We start from the raw sequence: 27263 nt of genomic DNA, 5'->3' as shown, positions 1-27263 counted from the left end.
TGAGTAAGTACTGTGAAGAAATTAGGATAATTAGAAAAAAAGTCAGTTTCTGACATGTTACATTTGAGGCATTTATTATGGATTTGCATTTTTCTTGCCAAATCACCTCTTAAGCCATTTGTGGATTATGCTTTAGATTAAGTTTCAGTGAGATCCTATTAGCCATTGTTTTTTAGAAAAATTGGATGGATTATTTTTTCTGACACAAGAGCTTTCATAAGGATTTTTTTTGGTGTGATAAATGATCTCTCATTGTAAATGCTTTGATGAGTATCTTCAGTTAGATCAAAGAGCATTTTATAATTTTTAAACTAAAGATGAAGGGAGACAGCATAAAATTGTGAGCAGAGCTCTTGACTAGAGGTTCATAGCTTTATATTTTAAACATGGTTTATTGCTAGTAAAGCTTCAGACTTTGGATATTACCTTACTGGTGATTTTCAACTCCCTCACCTGTAAAAGGAGGGCTTAGAACAAAATGATTTTTCAGGCACCTTACAGCTTTGATATTGCTATTTTTTATTGTTATTTTTAGGCACAAAAGAAAATACCAGTGTTGCAGATACTCTTCAGAAAGTTTGGGCTGTACTGGAACAGAATATAGAACAGTATGCGATTTCTCTCTTAAGGTAAAGCAGTGTAATGATGTTTCTTATTGTAACCTTTCTTATTGTTTCTTACTGTAACCTAATGATGTACCTTTCTTAAGGTAAAGCAGTGTAATGATCTTACTATAAATTCCAGTTCAAATGCTACTATATTTGTTGAGTTTTTCCTAATCACCGCAGCTAGAAACATACCATTGCTTCTGAACTTCCACACTTCCTACTTTTTGTTTGTCTTCATTGCACTTATCTAATACCCTAAGCATAAAACCTCTGAGAAGCAAAACAGAGTTTTTTTGAAGTCTTTTGGTGCTAAAGAGATAAAAGTTAGAGTTTAGGACCTGCTAGGGGAGAGGACTCCAGTAAACAATGAAAGTTGTCTGTTGAAATCCCTGGAGGACAACAGTCTAGAAACAGGAACAAGTGTGAAGTAGACTGAGCCTTAGGAAAACTGCATTTTAACCACAAACCATGTTCAAAGCAGGATAATCTGAAAAAACTAAGAGAAAATCATATATACATATATATATATATATATATATATATATATATATATATATATATATATATATATATATATATATAAAAGAAGCAGACCATTTGGTGATGTAGGAGCTAGCAGACCAAATCTCTAAAGGTAACTATTATGGAAATGCCCAAGAAAATAAAGGTTAAAGAAAGAGAAAATAAATTAAAAGTCTAGATTAATAAAACACAGTTAAATGGAAATTACATAAATAAGATTTTTAACAACTGAAATTTAAAACTTTTTAATTAGTTAACAGCAGATCAGGAAGAATAGAGGAAGAGATCAGTGAAACGGGAGATAGGTCAATAGAAAAATAGTGGAAAATAAGGAAAGAGCTAAGGGACATGGGGAACATGCTTAGAAAGTCTAATATTTGTATCATTATAGTCCCAGAATGTAAAAAGATAATAGCTGATAAATTTCCAAAACTGATAAAATACATCAACCCATATTTTCAAGAGATTCTGCTTGCAGACTTCATGCAGGAAGGACACAAAGAGAACCATACCCAGACTCATCGTAGTCAAATTGCTGAAAACCAAAGGCCAAAATAAAAACCTTCAAAGTAACCAGAGAAATAAGACACACTATTTTCAAAGGACAATCACACTAAGAGCCATACGTAGGAGTAAATTCTTAACCTTAACAATGCAAAATGCAGAAGTTGAGTAATAAGCTTTAAAGAGTTCTAAGGTTCTAGCATTATTGCAGAAATGGTAAAAGTAATAATCTAGATGAAATACTGGGAGGGCAAGGATGCATAATACATTTGCTAGCAATGCTAATGGATCAACAAGCGAATTTAAGAAATAAGATTAATCTTATACATATTCCAGAGAACAGAAAAAAAGAGGAGACATTTACCAACTCATAACCTTGATTTAAAAAACTCAACAAGGACAGTAAAAAAAGTGAAATTGCAAACCAATCGCCCTCGTGAAATTAGATGAAAAAATGTAATAAAATATTAGCAAATCAAAATCAGAATTATATAAAAAGAATAATACCTTATAACCAAGTGGCTCTCCCAATCTAAGACATGTAATAGTGGTTTAACATTAGGAAATTCATCAATTCGGCACATTAACAGGGAAAAGGAACAAATCACTTGGTTCTCTGGATAGGTTCAGAAAAAAACATTTGAAAAATTTTAACACAAATTCAAAATATTTAAATTTTTTAGCAAACTCGTATTAGAGAAGACTTTCCTTAATATGTTATGGTATCTACTATTTTTAAGCAATTACTACAAACATGATTAGTGGTGAAATTTTGAAAGCTTTTCCTTGAGTTTGAGAGTGAGACAAAGACGCCTGACCAAACACTTCTATTCAAGATAATCCTGGAATTTTGTGAAGGGCAAAAAGGCAATAAAGCAAAATAAAAGTCACTAGAATTTGAAGGGAAGAAATAAAACCACTGTTTACAGACAACATGGTTATATATGTAGAAAATGCCGAAAAATCTACATGAATTTATTAGAATTAATGAGAAAATTAAAGTTTCTGGATACAAGGTCAAAATGAAATAACGATTGGACTTATATTTGTAAGCAAGAGCCAAATAGAAAATTATGCATGTAAACATATAAAAATTTAAAATAACCTAAAGTTAATGAAAAAATTTCATGATGAGCCAAATGTCAAAATTTTAAATTTGGAAAAAATCCAAATTTGTATTTTCCCAACCCTGAGAGTGAGTACCTCACTCACCTCACCTAAGTCCTGACCTGTGGATTCTGCTATCACCTGATAATTCAGCTTGATTAAACTTTTGCTCCAGAAGCCCTGTTTTCTAAAACAGGTACTCTTCTGCCTAAGACCCCAATTGTTTGCACAGACACAGAGAGCACGAAGAACCTCCTTCTCCAAACTGCTTCAACATTGTGAGGAAGATTTCTGGCCCAGAAATTACACCTAATTTTCATGTAAATGGAGTGCTAAAATCATGTGTTGCCCTATTAGGGACTCAGGTCAGCTCACTATGGAGGTGTATTTGAAACACAGGCATAACTCCTTCAGGGAGCTGGCGTTCCTCTCCATGTGTTCCTTCTACCATAGCCAAGAGCATTTCCCAGAAAGAAACTCAGCGAATATCCAATGCAGATATTGGCCATGCTCTTTCAATAGTTTGAGTTGTACACCCCAATCTATTCAACGGATGAAACTCACAAGTCTCACCCATCTTTAAACTTAAATGTCAGGAGCATCCAAAGCTACCTCCTCATCCTAGCAGGCATTAATTACATGGTCAAAAGCACATCTTTTAGTATAAGACCTAATGCTAACCCCACTTCTACTAATTATCTGATGTGTGACCTGGGGTAAGTTTCTTATCCGCTCTGAACATAAAATTAAGGTTTTTTCATCTGTAATATATGGATAATAATATCTACTTCATAGTATTATTCCTTTATAAAGCTGTAAAGATAAATTAAGGTAATCCTGGAAAATTATTTAGCACAATGCTACAGATTGAGCAATTACACAACATTAGCTATTATAAATATTGCTATTATTAGTAGTAGTACATGAGTAACTTTGAGGTCCTTGAGCCTAGCCTTGCATTCTCAGACCTGTAGGGGCACAACTTCACCAAGTTGACTTTGGGCAAGGCTCAGTTTTCCAATATAACTTTCTCTCTGTCCTAGGATGCAAAGTTAAAACTAAATCTTTTGATTATGTTAGGGATATCTCTCTATGGGTCATTTAAGATATTCCACATGGTACATCAGGATTTTGATGGTCTTATACTCATTAGAATTTCCTGAGGTATATGAAAAATAGTAGAATGTGTGATGGAAACAGTGACAGTCTGGAAAGCCTTTAAATTGCACCCTTCTCTTAGAATCGTGGTGGGACCCATTGCACTCAGTTCCCTATGTGGCCTGCTTAGTTCCTGTACTGGCTCAGCCAGCTCCTGCATTTAGACTCAGCCAGCCCCCGTATGATTGACAGGGGTACTCTGCATTGACAGACCATCACGTCATACTTCCTAGTGAGGGTGATCAGGTTATTTATCAACCAAACTGGGACACTTTGACAGGGAACGAGGGAGCACTATTAATAATTATGCCAGGGATATGAGCCTAAACCAGGACTGCCCCAGAAGAACCAGAATATATAATCGCCCTGGTCTTTGTTCTTGTCATTATTTTGAAAAGCTTTTTAAAATCCTTCCGAATATAAACCTGTCATTTTCCTCCCACCACCAAAGACCAGTGATCAAATGGAGCAGGTGAATCCTATCCTCTGTGAGGACCTCTATGGCTCTGCTTCCCCGTGACAGCACAGTTGAGCCATCCACCTTCTGGAAGCCAAGAGCACCTCTAGCTCTGTCTAGACCTCTAACAGAGAACCATTCCTATGGCCATTATAGCTTCTGTCCCAGCTAATACCCAAGACATTGGATAAAAGACCTGAGATTCCTGGTGCTACTGAGGCTGGGTCCGGTTCCTGGCAGAGTGGGAGGTACAGGACCCGGAGGATCTCTCTCATCACTTCCATCGTGTTCTGGAATATGCCACAGGCTTCCAGGGGTCAAACATGGAGAAACCTCAGTTGCACCAGAAATCATGTAGAAGGAAAACTCTGGCACTCTCCCCTTGTTTGTGGCCTCTGTTTTTAGGGGTTTTTTTTTTAGTCTTTTTTTCCAAATCCATTCCTCACTTTAAACTCCATTCTAGTATTGAGTCTCCAGTCAACCCCAGACCTTCAGTGGCTCCCACCCAGTTTTATTGCTAGTTTGCCTGCTTCTAGTTTCATCACCCTTATAGGTTGAACTTTAGTGCTGATTTCCCACCTATAAATTTCAGTTACTCCTTCGATCATGAATTAGGTTCTCTCTTGACTAAGAACTTCAAATAACTTTGGGCACCCTTGATAGACATCATGGTTAATCTGGAATGGGCTCTCCTGCTTTGGTGCCGTGCACCACGAGCCCCCATTTGATGAAGGACTCAATCTAGCCAACAATGTACTACAATATTTTATGCTGTTTCTTTGCCTATTTCTCTTTTGTAAATAGAATTTATTTTAAAAGTTCTTTTGCCATTGGTACTTAAATTATTTTTAAATTTTTAGACTAATGTTTAAAAGTAAGTGCAAGTCTATGGAATCTTATCCATGCTATCAAGATGAAGAAACTAAGATTGCTTTTGCTGACTACACTGTGACTTACGCAGACCAGCCACCAAATACTTGGTTTATAGTATTCAGGTGAGGCTATCATATTGGCGAGTAACATCACTCTTAAGTGGCATGAAATATTCATATATACAGAGCTTTCTTTATGATAGTAGTAAAAGTATTAATATGAATGTTTAAGTTGCTTTGAGAAGTTAGTTAAAATTTCTTCCATATCTGCTATGCATAAATGAGATACTATAGAAATTTTTATTCATGTTTCTTTAAACAAAATATGAAGACTATGAAGTGTTAATTGTTAGATCTTTTTATGAGTATGGTAAACATAATATAATAAATTGATACGCTTTCCGTATATAAATAAATTTACTAATTTCAAAGCAATAGCCTATTAGGTAAGAGTCACAAACTACTTATAAATAGGATTTCTTAAAAGGTTTGCATTTGCATGACAAAATAGTGTATCAATAAGAATTTTAAAGGAAAACGGTATGCGTGCTTTTAAGTTATTTGCAGCTTTAAACTTATGTTTTTATTTCTTAGCATCAAACCTAATTTCAAACTTTCTTTATGATTCATGTCAAGGGGAAGTTCATGCTTTTGTAATTACAGAGAAACATTTTTGGTTCCTCAAGATATGACTTTGGTTCCCAAAGTATATACTACACTTCCAGTCTGTATCCTCCACGTTGTTAATAATGACACAATGGAACAAGTGCCAAAGGTATTCCAAAAAGTGGTGCCTTATCTTTATACTAAGAATAAGGTAGGTGTAAAATTTATTCTCCTCATATGATAGAATAGTAGTGAGAAGTCAGCACCCTGAGAGGTTCCAACAGAAGGTAGAACAGATGTGTTTTCAATCTACATAACAGAGGAATAGGGTCCTGGTCTTTCTCCATAGAAGTCCCATGTATTTGACAGCAAAAGGTAATTAATGTGAGTGCTAGAACATTCACCTTTTAGCCCTCCTTCTTATCTTTTCTCCAAAGAAAATATGACAAAAGGAAAAGTTAGAAATTCTCATAATTAAAATCATACAAACCCTTAAAATGAAAATGGAGGTAAAGAGCACATTTAGTCCTATCCCTAAACCAAACCAAAGCAGCAGGTTTTCTCAGTTTCCCAGTGGGTTTTTTATTCTATTCCTAAACACGTCAGAAGACTGTGATTACACAGCCACTCCCCACCCCACCAGCCCCAGTGTTTTCCAGGGCTGCCCAGATCCCTTCGCGAACACACACCCTTGGCACATTAGTCCTGCTGAGTACAGACCCTGATGGCTGGTGTCCACGCAAATCACGTTGCCTCTCTATTTACCTGAACCTCAGTTTTGTGTTTCCAGTCATTTCCTCTAAGAGGGAAGCATGATAAAAGATAGTGTATACCTGCACTGTAAATCAGGAGATCTCCTGTAGCTCTGATGTTCCATTCTTTAGTTGTATGGCTTTGAACCTCTTTATTTTTCTCTTCGAGCTGTGGTTGTGATTGACTTTTATGGTTCTATGCATTATTTTGTATAAATTTAGACATATCTACCTGATGAATACTGGTTTATAGGAATAAAAGATATAGAATATCACTCCTTAAAAGAACCCGATAGTTCTTTTGTGTTATTTTAAGAATTTTTTTTAAAATAAGACTTTATTTTTTAGAGTCACAGCAAAATTGAGAGCAAAGTACAGAGATAGTCCTTATACTCTCTTCTCCCCCACATGCACAGCCATCCTCATTATCAACATCCCCTACCAGAGTGGTGCATTTGTTACAGTTGCTCATTTTGCATTGACACATCATAATCACACAAAGTCCACAGTTTACATTATGGTTCGCTGTTTGTGTTGTACCTTCTATGGGTTTAGACAAATGTAAAATGACATGCATCCATTATTATGAGATCATGCAGGGTATTTTTACTGCCCTAATAATGCTCTGTGTTCCACTTATTTATCGACCCACCCCAAGCCCTGACAACCACTGATCCTCTTACTATCTCCATAGTTTGGTCTTTTCCAAAATGTCATAAAGTTGGAATCATATAGTACATAAGAAAACTTTTCAGATTGGCTTCTTTCACTTTAAAACTTGCATTTAAGCTTTCTTCATGTCTTTTCATGGCTAATAGCTCATTTATTTTTAACGCTGAATAATATTTCATGTCTGGATATACCACAGTTTATTTATCCATTCACCTACTGTAGAACATCTTGGTTGCTTCCAAGTTTTGGCAATCATGAACAAAGTGTGCATGTTTTTGTATGGACATAAGTTTTTAACTCTTTTGGGTAAATAACAAGAAGCATAATTTCTGGATCATGTAGTGAGAAACCGCCAAACTGTTTAGTTTTGTAAGAAACCACCAAACTGGCCTCCAAAATGTCTGTAACATTTTTCATTCCTGCCAGCAATAAATGAGAGCTCCTGTTGCTCCAGACCCTCCTCAGCATCTGGTGTTGTCCATGTTCTGGATTTTGGCCATTTTAATACCTGTGTAGTGTTATTTCATTGTTGTTTTAGTTTCTCTGATGTCGAGCATCTTTTCATATGCTTATTTGCCATCTATATTTCTTCTTTGATGAGGTGCCTGTTAAAATATTTGGCCAATTTTTAAACCAGGTTGTTAGTTTTCTTATTATTGAGTTTTTAAAGTTTTTGTACATTTTGCAAACAGTCCTTTATCATATGTGTCTTTTGCAAATATTTTTTCCCAGTCTATGGCTTGTCCTCTCATTTTCTTGACATGTTCTTTGACAGAGCAAAAGTTTTTAATTTTAATAAAGTCCAGCTTCATTAAAATTCATGGATCCAGTTTCATGGATCATGCCTCTTTTGTTGGATCTGGAAAGTCATTGCCACACCCAAGAGATTCCTAGGCTTTCTCTTATGTTACCCTCTAAGAGTTTTATAGTTTTGTATTTTATATTTTGGTCTGTAATCCATTTCGAGTTAATTTTTGTGAAGGGTGAGGGTCTGTGTCTAGATTCTCTTTTTTGCTTTGGGTGTCCAGTTTTTCCAGCACCATTTGTTTTTTTTTGTTTTTTTGTTTTTTTTTAAAACTTCTTTTTTTTAAGTTATTTTAATTATTTTATTTATTTATTTTTGGCTGTGTTGGGTCTGCGTTTCTGTGCGAGAGCTTTCTCTAGTTGCGGCAAGCAGGGCCCACTCTTCATCGCGGTGCGCGGGCCTCTCACTATCGCGGCCTCTCTTGTTGCGGAGCACAGGCTCCAGACGCGCAGGCTCAGTAGTTGTGGCTCACGGGCCTAGTTGCTCCGCGGCATGTGGGATCTTCCCAGACCAGGGCTCGAACCCGTGTCCCCTGCATTGGCAGGCAGATTCTCAACCACTGCGCCACCAGGGAAGCCCCACCATTTGTTGAAAAGACTGTTTTTGATCCATTGTATTGCCTTTGCTCTTTTGTCAAAGATCTGTTCACTATATTTATGTGGGTCTATTTCTGGGTCTATTCTATTCCATTGATCTGTATGTCTGTTACTTTGTCAAAATGACACTGTCTTAATGATGGCAGCTTTATAGCGAGTCTTAAAGTCGATTAGTTTCAGTTCTCCAACTTTGTTTTTCTCTTTCAGTATTGTGTTGGTTATTCTTGGTCTTCTCCATATAAACCTTAAAACCAGTTTGTTGGTATCCATAAAATAGCATGCTGAGATTTTGATTGAGATTGCATTAAATCTATAGATCAAGTTGGAAATAACTGAAATATTCACAATGTTGATTCTTCCTATCCATGAACATAAAATATCTCTTCATTATTTTAGTTCTCCTTTGACTTTGTTCATCAGAGTTTTATAATTTTTTTCATACACATTTTGTACATATTTTGTTAGATTTATATCTAAGTATTTCAGTTTTGTGGATGCCACTGTAATTTGTTTTTAATTTCAAATTCTACTTGTTCACTGTTAAACTATTTTCAAGATTTTAGGATTTTAGGAAACTTTTTAAAAATCAGGGCAATTAAATTTTTGATGAAATCATTTAATCCATTCATATCTATATATAGAGGTGTGTGGCTGTGTATAACTATTGTTAAAACTTTATATTTTACTAATGAGTTTTTATACTATTTCATTATAATTTAAAAACTCATGTTTTATTAAAAGCTTATCATTTTTTTTCTATTTTTCATGAGATATAAATTTTCTCAATAATGCAGTCTGATTTTACTAAATTTGAAGATATTATCAAATTGTAAATTGGACTTAAATCATTTTTAGTTTGTATTAAATTTTGCACATTTACTTCACATTTACATTTTATTAGAAAATCTGATAGACAATATTTTTGTGTGCAGTTATGTATATTTGGAGTTATATACTTAAATGTAATTTTTAAAAACTCAAAGTCTGTGCACCAATATATTATTTTTCTAATTGCTTTGAAAGAGTATTTATATTTCAATTAAAAATAGAAGAATTTGCCAATAAAAGACAATTTCTGTACATCAAACAGGTACTTAAAAACTGAATTTATTTGATGCTAATATAATTTGACCCTCCATACAACTCCCTTTTGTACTATATTTATTCTCCCTTATGTCCTAGTAAATAGCAATTTATTAAAAATTATAGCTTGGGAAATTTATTGATAAACCTTGCCTCTCTCCAGCAGAATATCTTGGGTTAAACCAAACACTATAAGAGATAACTAGTTCTTTGTTAACAAACTTGTCTTCACACCAGTAACAATTGATGGGTTATTTTTTTAATGTCTGTTTGTCAAGTTTGGCCTAGATTTCCTTTTGAATATAAAAATTTATTTCATTTGTGATTGGAAATCAAAAGTCCCAAAGATCCACATGAAAAAGATGATTTCATTCAAAGGGAGACTCTATCAAGATTATAGATGTCATTAAATTCTAGAGATGAGCTCTTTACTTCACTAGATAAGTATGCTAATATTAATCATATTAGCCATTGATACTTAATTTTTATAGGGATCTTTAAGGATATTTAGTTGAACCACATAAGAATCTGATTCTTGTTTATATCTAGCATACTTTGGGTTTGGTTTGGTTTTTGTTTAGTAACCCCAGTGAAGACCTCCCTTTCTAGACTAAACTTGAATTTGGGGTGTAGCTTTAAATGATGCATTTTGAGTCAATATGCAGAAGAACACTCTATCATCTCCATTTAACTATTATTCCTAAACTGTAAATTTAGGATTGCAACAAGCATAGCCATTCCCTCTGTCAAATACCTCCTGTCTTCTAACCTCTCACTGTAGGTCTTTTTAGAATAAAATATAAAATAGAGTGAGGAGGAGAATATAGAACTGTATGAATACAAGAATAGCTTCAGTCATCCTTTTTGTGGTACGGTTTTCCTTTCGTCACAATTCTTGATCTTTGAACATTTCTCCAAATTATCTAAGTCTCCTCTAAAATGTAGTTCCCAGAACTAAATGCAGCCTCTAAAGGGAATTCCAACCCATCTGAAGGAGGATCGTTACTCCATTGTTTTGTAGCCCATGATTGCATTCACATTTTGGCACTTGCCAGGCATTTGACACATATGTAGCCTATTTTAGGTCAACTTTTTCTAACATATGTCCACAGAACTAGTGTCTAAGGTTAAAAAAAAAAAAAAACCTGGTTACACAGTTAATCCTTTAGAATTGTTTGACATATATTTTTTCATAATTTTTCAAAGACCATAACCTGTGATTTGAAATACTTATCTATGAGGTTTCTCAGTACTCAGTACTCTATTATGTTACTCTTCTATTACAGAGTCTTGAGGTCGTTTTAGAGTCACCAGGTCCTCTCTTAAAATCCTATCACTGGTTTAGCTTTAGACTTTCACTTACCAATATCTATCCTACCATTTTATAAACTTTTATTCCTCTCAAAATTGTTCTCTGAGTCTAGACAAACACACAATCAGAGTCATGTAATTTTGTTTTGCTTCTTTAATAGATTAGTACCACAAGCTCAAATAATAACAAAAACAGCAATAAATCTGTACTTTGCTGATAAAAACACTTTAGCATACATGATTTATCTTCCTTTTCTTCTTGCCCCAAACGTAATGTCAAAGGTCCTTATGGGTGTTGCAATTCTGATCTTATTACAGGTTTTGGAATTTTGGTTAACTTTCCTAGGTGTTTTTTGCAATGTTATGAATTCATTCTGTCTTGTGTATTTCTAATTTTTGTTTCTGAAAATCTAGACACATTGGAGAGCTTCCTCTGCATCAGAGAGCAACTGGAATACAAATCTATATTCTTATGTCTTGTTAGAAATGTATGGAATTATAAACTCAGAATTACTTTGAACTTTTGTCTGTTAGCACTTTCCCAGGTTCCTTAACTGCTTCTTTTCTCCAACCTAAAGAGCTCATCTCCAGGCTCACATCTGGGCTCCATGGAACCAGATCTGCTGCTAATTTGATAGCTTTACCTGCCAATGGTCATCCCAAGGGCACTACATTTCCATAAACTCTTCTGCCTTTTTCATCTCATATTTAGAAAGATGATACTGAGAAGACAGGGAAATCAAGTAGGAAGATATTGGGCTAATCCAGGATGATATAATGATAAAAATCTGCCTTAGGAAGCATTAGGAGAATTAGCAGGAAATGTAGTAATCATCTACCACAGTTAAGCACTTTTTTTTTATAGCTAGGGAACCATACAAACAAAAGTGTTAGAGTTTTCCATTTTCTCCAAAAACATGTAAGAAAGCAATTTTTAAGAGGGATTTCAAAACATGCTAGTGATTTATTGATTATCAATCGATTTTAGGATCTTTATGTATATTAAGATAATAAATATTTTTAATACTGTGAAATCATCTATTGTACCTTTGAGAGACTAGTGACAATGTCACTTACTTCTGTGTAATTCTATTTTCCTGTAGAAAGGATATACATTCGTGGCAGAAGCATATACTGGTGATGTGTATGTAACATCCTCACGATGGAAAATGCGCCTCATTGGTTCTTATCATCCACTCCCATGCCTGTCTCGAGATCTCCCATGTAATACCTTTGCCATAAAGGAAATCAGAGATTACTACATACCCAATGATAAGAAAATTGTATTCAGGTATGTGACAGAAAGGAAATGCATTCCTTTAAAAATATTAATAATTTTTGTATTAAATAATTGACTTTAAATTTAAATATTTTATTTTAAATATTAATATTATCAAAAACAATAAATTTTCTGTAAAATTCTGGGTGAATTTTGAACTTCACTTTTATACTCTTTTGGAAACAACATAGAGAGTAATGTGATTACATAAATGTTATATAAGATCAAGCCTGTGTTGCACATAATGGTTTCTTAGTCCTCATCATATTTGACTTTCATTGAACATCCTTTATAACACTCTTCCCTCTTTTTTACTCTCTCCTCGTTCTGTTCCATCTCTAACTCTTCTCTTGTGTAGATTTCTCCCTATCTGCCAACTCATCCTTCTTTTCATACTTATTTATATATTCTCCATGAATAGCCTCATCATGGACTCCACTCTCTTTCATTAATCAGCCCTTTTGATTCTCATTCCCCCATACCTCTCATCTCTATGCCCTCCTCTTTATTCTCAATGTCCTCCACTACTTCAGGGCCTCATTATATTTTGTCTATAGAAATGCTGTGTCCATGTCTCCATTATATTCACTCTTCATTTTTAACTATTTCTCTGTCCCTCTTACCTTATTCATTTACATATCCATCCTTTACTACCAGAGTAGTTACCTTTCTAACACACACATATAAATATGTGATTTCCCTTCTTTAAAATTTTGGACAACTTTCCACTGGCTGTAAAATAAAATCCAAACCACAAACACTCTTGCCCAGCCTCCCAACACATGGTGCCCTCTCTTGATGGAGCTATGGACCAACTCCTGACATATTTGTAATGTGATTTTATCTTGCCCATGCCTTTCCTCTTGTCTTGTTATATCCTGTCCCCATTTCTCCACCTAGCAAAATTTATCACTTTTAAGGATCATTTTCAACAGTCAAATCTTTTATACCCAAACCTCCAAATATAACTAGTTAGTCCTAGTTGTGTTTCTATAGTCTTTTGTTCTTTCTGAGAATGTGACATATCAAATTTTATATGGTTAATTTCACATCCACCTCCATGAGAATTAACACTTATTGGAGGCAGGAACCATGTCTTATCAATACAGGATGTATTGATATATGCCTGATACATAGTTGGCCTTCATTAAATATTGTTAAATGTTCATTAAATGTTGTTATTAAATGAGTTGTTAGAATACTTGTCTTCTCTTTTTCATATATTTTTTTCAATGCAGAAAGTTTGGCAAATATGTAAATATATTATTAAGGAAATAAAAATCACCCATAATCAAACAACCTAGAAACAATCATTGTTCGTATTCTATTGTATTTTCTTAGAATGTTTTTTCTAGTCACGGTTTAACATTATTAAAATCATAACATAATTAAAGTTTTATAATCTGACCTTTTTACTTAACATTATAGTGTTAACATTTCCCAATGCCATTAAGACATTTTGTGAACTCTTTTTCATGATTATCTAATAATTATTCATATGAATATACAAGTTTTTTGGTTATTGGTTATTCCCTGTTGTTACAAATTTCCTTTTCTACTTTTTCTATAGTATTAATAGAGATATGATGGGCAAATTTTATTGTAAATATTTAAAAATTTTTCTGATTATTGTCTAAAGATTTATTGTTTTAAAGAGATTAAATGTTTTAAAGATACCATACATATCGGTAAATTGGTTTTCAAAAGTAAAACCCAAGTCTTTTTGACAGTATAGGCACAAATAATAATTCATTGTATTCTGGCTGATTTTTCTCTATAATTCATATTTATTTGTTCCTTAAAACCTTTTTCCCTTTAACAAACATGCTCACATTTTTTGCAAAGAAAGATAACAACAAAACTAAATTACAGAACAATATATACAGTATATCCCAAGTATATTTTCTTATGTTTATATTCGTTTATATATTTTATATACAGGTAAAATTTTAGAGAAAATACTAAACAAAAGCACATAAACTGAGGGCAATAAAAGGGTTGAAGAATTCTCTTTTTAATCTATCTGCTTCTTGTAATATATTTGCATACTGCCTATTAGAAGAAAGCAAAAAAAAAAAAAAATGGAGAGAAGGAAGGAAATGTGGCAGTAACTAAAAATAACAATTGTGATAAAGTATTTTAACTACTATGATAGGAAATCATTGTATCACACAGCAGGGCCACTATTAGACTCAGTGATATTGAACCCAATACCTAAATTAGTCATAGCAGCTGGTCCTAAATCTGTCAGGATGAGTTGAGAGGAAGGTGAGGAGAGAACTGCTTGACTAGCACATGTAAAAATTCAGAAATTAGAGAGAATATGACCTTTTCAGGATGACCTTTGTTTTGTTTGCAAAATGGGGTTCTAGGGTGCTATAGCAAGCAGTAAGATCCAGAGGCTGGCAGGGCCCTTTCCTGAAGGGCCTCAAGGCAAGAAGAGACTCAGATTTTACCACAGAGGCAATGAGATGCTTTGGAGGAGTTTAAGAAAAATGGCGTTAATAGATTTGTGTTAAAACATTATGTCTGCAATGTATGAATTGAAAAAGTACTCTAAATATAATTTCTAAGAACAGAAAAAATGTTAGAACCTATTGTTATGAAATTATATGTAATCATAAAAGGTACAAAACATGAAAAAAAAAGGAAAAAAAGCTCACTCGGAAGACTGCAGTGTGTTGAATGGATGAAGGGAAACATAACTGGAGACAGGGAAACCAGCCAGGTAGCAGTTGCAGAATAACCCAGGTGTGTGATCATGGCAACTGAAATAAGTCAGTGTATTTGTTTGCTACGGCTGCCATAACAAAGGCCCACAAACTGGCAAAGTAGGTGGCTTAAACAACAGAAATCCTGACTGCTAGAAGTCTGAGATCAAAGTGCCAGCTGGATTGATTCCTACTGAGGGCTGAAAGAGAGAAAATACTCCATGCTTTCTGCTAGCTTCTAGGGGGTTCTGGTCATTGGCATTCTTTGACTTGTAGATTTATCACCCTGGTCTTTGTGTTCCTCTTCACACACCATTCTCCCTGTGTCTCTCTGTCTCCAAATTTCCCCTTTTCATAAGGACCTCATTTTAACTTGATTACCTAGAGTGTGCGGGCTTCAGTAGTTGTGGCTCGCGGGCTCTAGAGCACAGGCTCAGTAGTTGTGGTGCACGGGCTTAGTTGCTCTGCAGCATGTGGGATCTTCCTGGACCAGGGATCGAACCTGTGTCCCCTGCATTGGCAGGCGGATTCTTAACCACTGCACCACCAAGGAAGTCCTAAATCATTTTTAGGTGTTAAACATGGTAGACCAGTGAAATGTCCAAGGGATACTGCATAGGGGAGTCGGGTTGGAGACATAGATTTGGAACTCATTATTCTGTTTCTGCCCATGGAAGTGCCCAGGAAAGTTTGTACAAAGAGAGTCAGATCCAGGACAGAATATTAAGATTCTCTGATATGTATGGGAATGTCAATGTGAGAGAAGTCTAAAAATAGCACCCCTGAAATAGGAGGTACAAAAGTTATTATGCTCATGGGGAAAAGTTTTTGAAGAAAGAGAAAATGAGGGTTGATTCGACTTTGTCAGATTCTCCTAACAGTTCAGGATGATGAGAACTGAGGTTTCTATAGGGTGGTGACAAGGTGCTTGACACCATGGCAAGAGCAAGTTTAGCACCTTGGTTGGGGGCAGAGTGGAGTGTTGTGAGCGAGTCGGGGGGTGATGAGCCGAGGACAGTGGAAGTTGACAACTCTCCTGAGATTGTTCGCTGGGGAATAAAAAAGAGCTGAGACTGAACAACAGGGTTGATTGAAGATTTTTTTTTTTTTTGGTTTGTTTTTTGTTTTGTTTTGATCTGTTTTTCAGTGGGTGAGAACTGCACAGGTACAAAAGCCAATATCAAGGAGAAATAAAGTGGGGAAATTTAAGATACAGAAGAGAGAAGATAGAAAAGCAAATTTCTAGAGAAATTGAAAGTTTATAGGATCCTGAACATTTGCAAAGATTCACCTAAAGTAGGAAAGAACCTCAACAAAACAAGAAACCTCTTAGACTGCATTAAGGGAGGAGTTGGGAAGGAATTAGACTGCACATTTCGTCTTTTTTGCAAGAGGTTCCCAACCAGCTTAGTGAAAGGGTGAGAGCACAAGCGACAGGTACTACTTCTGACTTCTCTGTATTTTTGTGAAAGAAAACACTGTTAACAGTATTTAACAAACACTGTTAACAGTGAGGTTTTGAAAGCTACTGCCAGCTGTGCTCTTTGTCCCACTGCAGAGGAGGGCGTAATGGAAAGGTTTGATGTGGCAGTAGTTTGCAATCTATCAAGTTTTACAAGTGAGTGCTTATTATATCTAAATAAAAAGTTACATTTCCTGTTTGGGATATGATGATAATAAACATCCTATATTTAACTTCATTTTACCACAGCATACTGGGATCTTTTGCCAAAGTCTATAATAGCACTAATATTTCCAGGATTTTAACTGACTTTATAAAGTGGTTTTACTTGTAGAGTATCATATCAGCAAATGAGACAGTTTCTTTTAGCTATTTGAAGGAAAGACCAGCATACTTGTTTATAAAGGTGAATGTTTTTCTTTATAGGTATTCAGTTAAAGTTGCATTACCACATCCTGTTACAATACAGGTACGCACGTCCAAACCGGATGCATTCATCAAGGTACAGATCCTAGAAAATGAAGAAGTTATCGCGAGCTCCACCGGGAAGGGCCAAGTTATAATTCCAGCAATTAACCTCTTGGGGAATGAGAAAGCCTTGAGCTCCCAGTGTAAGTGTGGCTTTTAGAATTTTACATATCTTATATAATTTTCAGGCATAATATCATATACCAGTACTCATGCTGTAGGGTTAATATAAAATTTGTAATTTCCCACAAATTTGCAATCTAAGCAATTGAGAGCTTGAGGAAGTACTATGGATTAATAATAGTAAAATATTTTATTTCATTTAGTTGTATAAGGCTCAAATTTATTGATGATATAATTAATGTAACAAGTCTCCTACTGATAGTGATTTGTGATCATTATAATCATTAGTTTATATAAACAGTGCTGAATTTTTTTTAAAAAATCTGAGTATATAATCTTCTGAACATGTATATGCATATATTAGATAAATGCTTAGAAGTAGAACTATTGGGTCATTGGGTACATGCAGTAGTGATTTAGGTATATTTTGTCAAATTGCCCTCCATTGAGTTTGTGTAAATTTACCTTCTTTTATCCATACTCCCCTGAATGACAGTAAATTATCACATTTCTTGGTTTTTCATATTTCTTCATTTCAATTTTAATGCTAAAAAGATTTATTTATATTTCACTTATCATTAATGAGGTTTAAGCATATTTTTATATATCTTATATATCCTCCTTTAATATTTCCTTCTTTGAAAAATGTTTTGAGTGTTTTGCTGATTTTCTATTGGAATTAGTTGTTTTTCTCCTAATTTACGTGTAGATTATCGTATATTAAGAAAAATGATTTTCCTTTTTCATATTTGTTTCCAATATTTTTGATACCGGGTTATGAATGAATAACTAAATGTCTGAAGGAAGTAATGAAGGAATTCACAAGGATAGGGACTTTGTGTCATTCATTTTTAATTTTTTATTGGAGGGTAATTTACATATAGGAAGAAGTGCAAACCTAAGTTGATGAGTTTTGATAAGTGCAATGTACCAGTGTGACTCATACTCTTAACAAGATATAGAACATTTCTATCACCCAGAAAAAAATCCCTCAATCTATTTCCATTCAATTTCCCAATCCCCAAAGAGGCAACCACTGTTCACATTTCCATAACAATAAACTAGTTTTGTCTCTTCTAGAACTTCATGAAATTGGAAAACTGTAAATCCTCTTTTGGCACTGGTATCTTTTGCTCAGCATAATGTTTTTAAGATACTTCCATGTTGTTGCTACTCCATTCCTTTTTATATTGCTGAGTATTAGTCCATTGTATGGATAGACCACACAGTTTATTGCTTTAGATTTTAACTGGAATTGTGTTAAACTTGGGGAACATTGGCATCTTAACAAAACTGAGTTTTCTGGTCCATGAACACAGTATATCTTTAATTTCTCTCAACGATGTTTTAAACCTTCAATGTACAGATTTTACAGATAGTTTATTAAATCTATACCTAAGTATTTTATTTCTATAGGAGCTCCATTTAGGACTAAGAATACACATAAATTTTATCATTTGATAGCTATATTCATTTACTAGGGCTGCTGTAGCAATTTACCACACACTGAGTGGCTTGAAACAACAAAGATATATTCTCTCATGGTTCTGGAAGGCAGAAGTCCAAAATCAAGGTGTTATCAGAGCCACATCTCCATCAAAGCCTCTACGAGAGAATCCTTCCTTGCCTCTTCTAACCGTTGTTGGCTCCTGGCATTTCTTGGCTTGTGAGAGCATATCTCTGCCAATGTCTGCCCCTGTCTTCACATGACTTTCATTCTGTGTATCTGTGTCTTCTTCTTTTCTCTTTTAAGGATGCTCATCATAGGATTTAGGGTCCTCTTTAATCCAGGTTGATCTCATGGTGGAATCCTTACCTTAATTATAGCTGCAAACACCCTTTTGTCAAATGAGGTTACATACTGAGGTTCTAGGTGGACATATCTCTTTGGGGGGTGGGGGTCACTATTCCACCCACTACAATATTGTACCATGGGTCACTTAGCCTCTGTTCAGTTTTTTTCTTTATTCTTTGCTTCCATTTAGATCATCTCTATTGCTTATTTTCAAGTTTACTAATGTTTTCTTCTAAATTTGACAATGTTTAAGTCCATCCAGGAATGTCTCATTTCAGTTATAGTCAGCTCTAGAATTTCTTTTTATTTTTTATATAGTTCATTTCTCTGTTAATATTCACCATTTGTTCTTTCATTATGTCAACCTTTTCCCTTAAATCCTTAAACACATTTTTAATCACTATTTTAAAGTCCTTGTTTGCTAAGTCCAACATCTGTGTCAGCTCTAAGGGTATTTCTATTGACTTTTTTCTATTGGTTACATTGTGCACTGTCCATTGTATCTGCTACGTTACCAAGACTCTAGATTATGCTGTCTTCATCAAAAGAGTGTTGAATTTTGTTCTCGCAGAAAATTTATTGACAGTTTAGCTTAATTCTATCAAAACTTTGTTCTAAGCTTTCTTAAGTCAGGTCTAGAGTTTCCATTACTCCAGGGCTAGGGTAGCTCTAAAGAATAGCCTTTCTTGAGTTTCAGCTGAATGCTCTGTGTTTTCATTAAATTTTCTTCATTTTGGCAGAACTCCAATGTCTCTCAACACTGCAACCTTCAGAATCTCCATTAAGCTCACAATCTTCCAGTAATGTCTACCAGGCATCATTAGGTATTTGTACAAACAAAGTTTAAAATTCAGCTAAAAACTCAAGTAGACCCCTATGCATATTTGTGAGTTCCTTTGCTGCTCAGATGCCTGCTTTCTGGTACCCTGCCTCACAAATTCTAATTGTCTCAGGAGCCTCAAATTCCAGTCTTTGCTTCCTAAATCTGACAACACAGCTGTTCACTGTTTGAACTCTATTTCCCTGTGCCACGGGTGAGAAGATCCTCAAGGGCAGAAATGTGGGGAAGTGGAGAGATCATCCTGAATGTTGCCCTTCTCTCAAGGATCACAGTCCTGGGCTGTCTATTGTCCTGCGGCTTAAAGCAGTTGTTTTATGCATTTTGTCCAAATTTATCATTTTTATGGTAGAAAAATAAATCCAATGCCCATTATTCTGTCATGGTTGGAATCTGAATTTCCCTGTGTGTTTCACTTATGTTTCCTCAATACATGTTTGATGAATTAATGCAAATTATACAGCTCATTAATTAATTAAATTAATTCAATTATACAGCTCATATCTAGCTGTAGAGAATACAGCTCATATCATCCAGAACATATCTATTTGTATCCCTTCCAATGGCACTTATATTATCTGTTAATTAAGAAATAATGAATGCAAAAATTAAAAATTACAGTAACATACACACACATAATATTAAACGCTGAAGAAGTCAGAGTGTGTGGTATTAGTTTATTGTCATTCGAGCAGCACAGAATGAATGAGAAATTGTTGAATTGTTGTATAATCTTTTATCAATCAGTGGTTGCTCAGAATATGCATTGCTCTATGCAAGTCATATACCATTACAGTAAGTTTCTTTAAGACCAGAATATTTCCAAGAAGCCAGTGATGTTGGTTTTTATCTCATTAAAACAAAACAAATTGACCTGTCCCTTTGAGTGTTTTATAAGGATATAACTAAATAACACAGTCAGTAATAACTACGCATTCCACATATCTTAATTTAATCCTAATATTTCTCATATTCAGCTAGCAAGCAAATTCTTTCAACTCATGCTTCATTCAAGAAAGAGCAAGAATTTTACGTTAAGAAGAAATCTGCCACAGGAGGTCAGAAATCCTATAAAAGACCTGGAAGTGCAATAGTAGACACTGGCCAGCCTATTTTGGATGAGGAAACTATCTCTGTACCCGCTATAGAAGAAAATGCTAGCACACCACAGCAGGTAATTTACATTTAAAAGAATTATTTAATGGTACTGCTCATAAAAATTTAATGTAAATCGCAACAATTATTTTCCTAAAAATTGTTAACGTATAATACTTTTTATATGTAGTGCCACTAGTGTATAACCAGAATTGAAGAATTATTGAAAATTTTCTCTGTGCCAAGATTTTAAAATATGTGACAAATTGAATTTTTACACTAACCCTATAATGTAGATGTTATTATCTTACATTACATATGAGTTAGTGGTTATGTGACTTTGAAAAAGGTCATATATTAAGAAAAACATATTTGCATGTGCCTTAAGTTGAAGAAATAAAGGACAATGCATATAATTTAAGGCAGCAAAAGAAAACATGATTTATCCATTGAAAACCAAGAAAATAAATTAACTAATTAAAAGAAATAAAAACAAAATGCCAAAAATAAATCATAATATGGCAGTAATTAAAATCAATGCAAATGGATTATTAATCAATTAGAAGGATAAAATTTTAAGGTTAGATAAAAAATAAGATCCAACTGTAAGTAGTCTAAAGGTGACACTTTTAAACAAAATAGCACAGAAAGTTTAAACTTCAACCAAAAGAGAGCTGTGATGATATTTTAATATCTCAATACATAGGATTCATGGGGGATATTATATAAAAATAAAAGGAAAAATAAAGCAGTATGACCATAACTGACATATAGGCACCTCACTGCCTAGACTCAATAAATAAAAAGCAAAACTATTAGAGCTGTAGAGAAAAATAAGTTAACAATTGAGTTGAATATTTTAACACATATCTTTCAGAAACAAGTAGATCAAGCTGAAAAACAAAATATATTTGATCACTAGGATTTGAAATATTAAGTATAAGCTTAATCTGTTAGATATCTATATAGAACACTCCACCTAATAAAAGAGAATATACTTTTTCATAGAACACACAGGAAGCCTCAATAAAAACCAAACTATACTGTGTAAATGTTATCTGAACATAATGCAATAGTAATTAGTAATTAACTGCTTAAAAATCCCATAAACATGAAAACACAGTGAAATATACTAAATAATTCTTTAGTTTAAAAAAATCATTAAAAAATGAAACTATTGGGCTTCCCTGGTGGCGCAGTGGTTGAGAATCTGCCTGCCAATGCAGGAGACACGGGTTCGAGCCCTGGTCTGGGAAGATCCCACATGCCGCGGAGCAACTAGGCCCGTGAGCCACAACTACTGAGCCTGCGCGTCTGGAGCCTGTGCTCCGCAACAAGAGAGGCCGCGATAGTGAGAGGCCCGCGCACCGCGATGAAGAGTGGCCCCCGCTCGCCACAACTGGAGAAAGCCCTCGCACAGAAACGAAGACCCAACACAGCCAAAAATAAATAAATAAATAAATAAATAATAAAAATAAAGGAATTCCTTTAAAAAAAGTAAAATAAATATCCTTTAAAAAAAATGAAACTATTAAATACAAAGGACTCCATAGAAATAAAAAACTACAAATCAATATTTGTAAGCCACATCTAAAGTAGCATTCAGTGGAATGTCGACTTTCAAATTAATTTCATCAGAAAGTATGAATGATTAAACAAATGAACTAAGCTATTAAAACAAAAAGTTAAAAAAAGAGTAAAAGAATAACTCAAAAATAAGAAGAAAAAGTTTTAATAAAAATGAGAGTAGAAATTAATGAAATGGGGAATAAAATTTAGGAAAATTAATAAAACCTATGCTTTCTTAAGATTAATAAAGTAAACATGCTTCTTGTAAGACTAATCAAGTAAGAAAAAAAGAAAGAAAATATAAATAAATCAAATACAGAACAAAAAATTAGGATAGAGGTATAAATGCAAACAACAGGTTTTAAAAAAATTTTAAGTATTATATACAGCTCTATACTAGCAATTTAAAACTGACAAAAATTGTTTCAAATGTAAAATTCCTGGAGTAGGGGGAGGAATGGCATAGCTGCTCCACTAAAAGAAAGAAAATATAAAATAAGAATAAATAAGAATAATAAAACTGAAATGATAATCAAAGTCTTACCTTTCCAAAAAGCTATAGGCCTAACTGCTTTACAGGATAGATCTAACAGACTTTTGAAGAGTAAATTGTTCTAGAAAACAGAAAAAAAATACAAACCTTCCAATCCTTTTTAAGAGATTAATGTAATTCTGATTCCAAAACTGATAAGTAGCAAAAGTAAAATAAGTAAATTTCATTTATAAACATGAATGCAAAAGTTATAAATACTAGAATATATGATGATAAGTATTCGTGGGGTTGTGAGGATAAACTTTTATAGACTGTGGTATTATAGAATTTTGGAGAACATCTGACAGTATCTAATTAAAGTATTATTATATGATCCAGAAAAATATGCATTTATTATGTGCCTAAAATCCTATGTTTATTTTTATTGTTAATTGTTTATTGCATTTTATTTCCTAGGTATACAAGTATATTATACAGTGTTTGGTGTTGTATAACAGTTGGCCTCTCACTGAAAGTCAACAGACGTTTGTTCAAGCACTAAAAGACTTAGAGAAAAATGATAACAAAGGTATGTCACCTTAAATGTTATTCATGTATTTTATATCTTCTAGAAATATTTAACAATAAATTTACCATGTAATTATTAAAACCTTATTGCTTACAATTTGTACTTTAATCCAGTGGCATTTCCTGTTCTGTTAATTGATTACATGTTTCAAAATCTTGCTGTTTGGTTTATAAAAACCAAAAATATATGATTGTTTAGGCCTAGTTTAAACAGTTTGTCCAGTTAGTAAAAATTACTAGATGATTATCTAACAAAGGTACAGGAAACTTTTCTAGTTATAAAATTATGTTTGTCCAAGTTTTTGGGAAAGTATAACTTTAAAGATAAGTTTTTAAAAATATTTAAAAGAAGGAGAATCTCCTACTGAAAGAAGATACAGGTTTACTTTTTAAAATGTAAACTACTCTTAATATTCCTGAGAAGGAAATGATAGTTTGATGCTTTAGACTAAAAAAAAAAATCTGAAATAGCCTCTACTCCTAAGCACTGTATCACATTATGCAGTATAATAATTAAATCTGAAGGAATGAGTATTTTCAATGCATATTCTTTTCAAATTTGAAGCAAGATTGCCTAATCATAAAAATTAACATATGTACATTATTTTTAAAATAAAACTATACAATACAAAAGAGCATACTACAACACCAAAAGCTGGTGAGGATAGAGAGCAACAGGAATTCTCATACATTGATAGTGGGAATACAAAATGGTACAGCCAAGTTGGAAGACAAGTTTCAAGGTTTCTTTTCTTTTAATTAATTTTTATTGGAGTATAGTTGATTTACAGTGTTGTGTTAGTTTCTGCTGTACAGCAAAGTGAATCAGTTATACATATACATATATCCACTCTTTTTTAGATTCTATTCCCATATAGGTCATTACAGAGTTTTGAGTAGAGTTCCCTGTGCTATCCAGTAGGTAGGTCCTTGTTGATGATCTGTTTTATCTCTACTAGTGTGTATATGTTAATCCCAAACCCCCAATTTACCCCACCCCCACCCCCTTTCCCCTTTGGTAACCATAAGTTTGTTTTCTATATCTGTGACTCTATTTCTGTTTTGCAAATAGGTTCATTTGTATCATTTTTTTAGATTCCACATATAAGCGATATCATATGATATTTGTCTTTGTTTGACCTACTTCACTCAGTGTGACAATATCTAGGTTCATCCATGTCACTGCAAATGGCATTATTTCATTCTTTTTTATGGTTGAGTAATATTCCATTGTATATATGTGCCACATCTTCTTTAACCATTCATCTGTCAATGGACATTTAAGTTGCTTCCATGTCCTGGCTATTGTAAATAGTGCTGCAGTGAACACTGAGGTGCATGGTTTCTTATGAAACTAAAAATGCATTTACTGTTGTGAAATAAAATTCACATCGTATGGCATGACAAGAAAAATGTGAACATAAAAAATGTTCTCTGCCCTTTGGTCTCCTCTCTCCCCTCTACTGTGCATTGTGTATCTGCATTATGCATCTACCAAACCTCCCCCATCAGCAGAAATACCTGCTCAATCATAAAAAGCAACATTCTCCTGGCATCAACAAGACAACTCCTAAAGGATAACATTCCTTCTTGATGTTGTAAGGGGCCAAGATGACGCTTAGATCTGGATTGTGTAAACTGTCAATAATTTGTCATTTAATGTACAGCCCTCTGTCTCAAAAACCTTATATAACTATGCCTTGACTTCTTTTTTTTTTTTTTTAATTAATTAATTAATTTATTTATTTATTTATTTATGGCTGTGTTGGGTCTTCGTTTCTGTGCGAGGGCTTTCTCTAGTTGCAGCAAGCGGGGGCCACTCTTCATCGCGATGCACGGGCCTCTCACTATCGCGGCCTCCCTTGTTGCGGAGCACAGGCTCCAGACGCGCAGGCTCAGTAATTGTGGCTCACGGGCCCAGTTGCTCCGCGGCATGTGGGATCTTCCCAGACCAGGGCTCGAACCCGTGTGCACTGCATTGGCAGGCAGATTCTCAACCACTGCGCCACCAGGGAAGCCCTGCCTTGACTTCTAATGGGTGGAACAGTTCTCAGAGCTTTCTGAAGTGCCGTTCCTGGGTTATAATCCTCAATTTGACTCGAAAAACTTTTCCATTTCTTTCTTAGATCGACTAATTAATTTTTCATTGACACTATGTAACCAGTAACTGTGCTCTTTAGTATTTACACAAAAGAGTTGAAAACTGAATTCTGGTTTAAGATGGTGACATAGGATGCTCCTGAATTTACCTCCTCCCACAGAAACAGATACACAGCTGATTACCTCCTACACATCAGGCAAATGGAAAAACTCACACCAAAACGTATCGTAAAGGTTGAGATATACTCTCGCCATAAACCCCACACCCAGCACAGTGAGATACAATTGGAAGGGAACTCACAACACCCAAAGCAAAGAGTTTGGGCTGAACGTCTAGTGCCCCAGCTATTAAAGTTTCCACGTGAGTGACTGGCACCCAAAACACCTAGCTCTAAAGGCCAATGGGGTTTTGTCCACAAGACCCGTAAGACTATAGCAAATAGTTCTTAGTAGGCTTCCATGGATGCTCTGGCCTCCAGGGCTCAGTGCAGAGACAGCAGACAGAACTGCCCATCTCCCAGTCTTTCCCTGAAAGGTCTATTTGCATGCTTTAAAAGCTACTGCCTGAAGGTCTGGCTTCTAATCCAATATATTTTTTTAATGTTTGTACTACCCACAGCCATGTGTACATTCAATGCCATCTCTATCAAAATTACAGTGGCATTTTTCACAGAAAAAGTAAAATCCTAAAATTTGTATATAACTACAAACTAGAAGAAAACATGGGGGATAAAATCCTTGACGTCAGTCTTAACGATGATTTTTTGGTATTGATACCGAAAGTATAAGCAACAAAAGCAAAAATAAACAAGTAGGACTATATCAAACTAAAAAGCTTCTGCACAGCAAAGGAAACCATCAATAAAATTAAAAGCAAGTTATGGAATGGGAGAAAATATTTGCAAACCATATATCTGATAAAAGGTTAATATCCAATATATATAAAGAATTCATACAACTCAATATCAAAAAAAGAAACAATCCAATTAAAAAATGGGCAGAGGACCTGAATAGACATTTTTCCAAGGAATACATACGGATGGCCAACAGACAAATGAAAAGATGCTCAACATCACTAATCATCAGGGAAATGTAATTCAGAACCACAATGAGATTTTACCTCACATTTGTTAGGATGGCTATTATCAAAAAGATAAGAGGTAGCAGGTATTGGCAAGAATATGCAGAAGGGGGAACGCTTTGTACACTGCTAGTAGAAATGTATATTGGTGCAGCCATTATGGATGGAGGATGAAGTTTCCTCAAAAAATTAAAAATATAACTGCCATATGATCTAGCAAATCCACTTCTGGGTATATATCCTAAGGAAATGAAAACATTATTTCCAAGAGATATCTGCACCTACATGTTCATTGCAGCATTATTTACAATAGCCAAGACATGCAAACAGCCTAAGTGTCCATTGATTGATGAATGGGTAAAGAAATTGTGGTAAATATGCACAATGGAATATTATTCAGCCATAAAAAGAAGAAAAACCTGTCTTTCGCAACAACATGAATGAAGCTTGAGGACATTATGATGAGCGAAAATAAGTCAGACAGAGAAGACAAATGCTGTATGATCTCACTTACATGTGGAATCTGAAATAATGGAACTCATAGAAACATTGAACAGATTGGTGGTTGCCAGAGAGGTGGCTGGGGGACATAGAAAATGAGTAAAAGTGCTCAAAAGGCACAAACTTCC

General features: G+C 34.4%; 1 protein-coding gene across 1 annotated transcript in view; it reads left to right on the top strand.

Moving 5' to 3' along the window:
- The window catches only part of ADGB (androglobin), a 160537-nt gene that overhangs the window by 112622 nt on the left and 20652 nt on the right, over positions 1 to 27263 (top strand). The window contains exons 23-29 of the mRNA XM_036871938.1: positions 536 to 629; positions 5217 to 5351; positions 5892 to 6045; positions 12157 to 12344; positions 16932 to 17116; positions 20707 to 20903; positions 23343 to 23454. Coding sequence (XP_036727833.1) covers positions 536 to 629; positions 5217 to 5351; positions 5892 to 6045; positions 12157 to 12344; positions 16932 to 17116; positions 20707 to 20903; positions 23343 to 23454 — 1065 coding nt within the window. The remainder of the gene's footprint in view (positions 1 to 535; positions 630 to 5216; positions 5352 to 5891; positions 6046 to 12156; positions 12345 to 16931; positions 17117 to 20706; positions 20904 to 23342; positions 23455 to 27263) is intronic.

This window comes from Balaenoptera musculus, chromosome 12 (assembly GCF_009873245.2).
Source record: "Balaenoptera musculus isolate JJ_BM4_2016_0621 chromosome 12, mBalMus1.pri.v3, whole genome shotgun sequence".
Taxonomy (NCBI): domain Eukaryota; kingdom Metazoa; phylum Chordata; class Mammalia; order Artiodactyla; family Balaenopteridae; genus Balaenoptera; species Balaenoptera musculus.
This window is presented reverse-complemented; position numbering and strand designations above follow the sequence as displayed.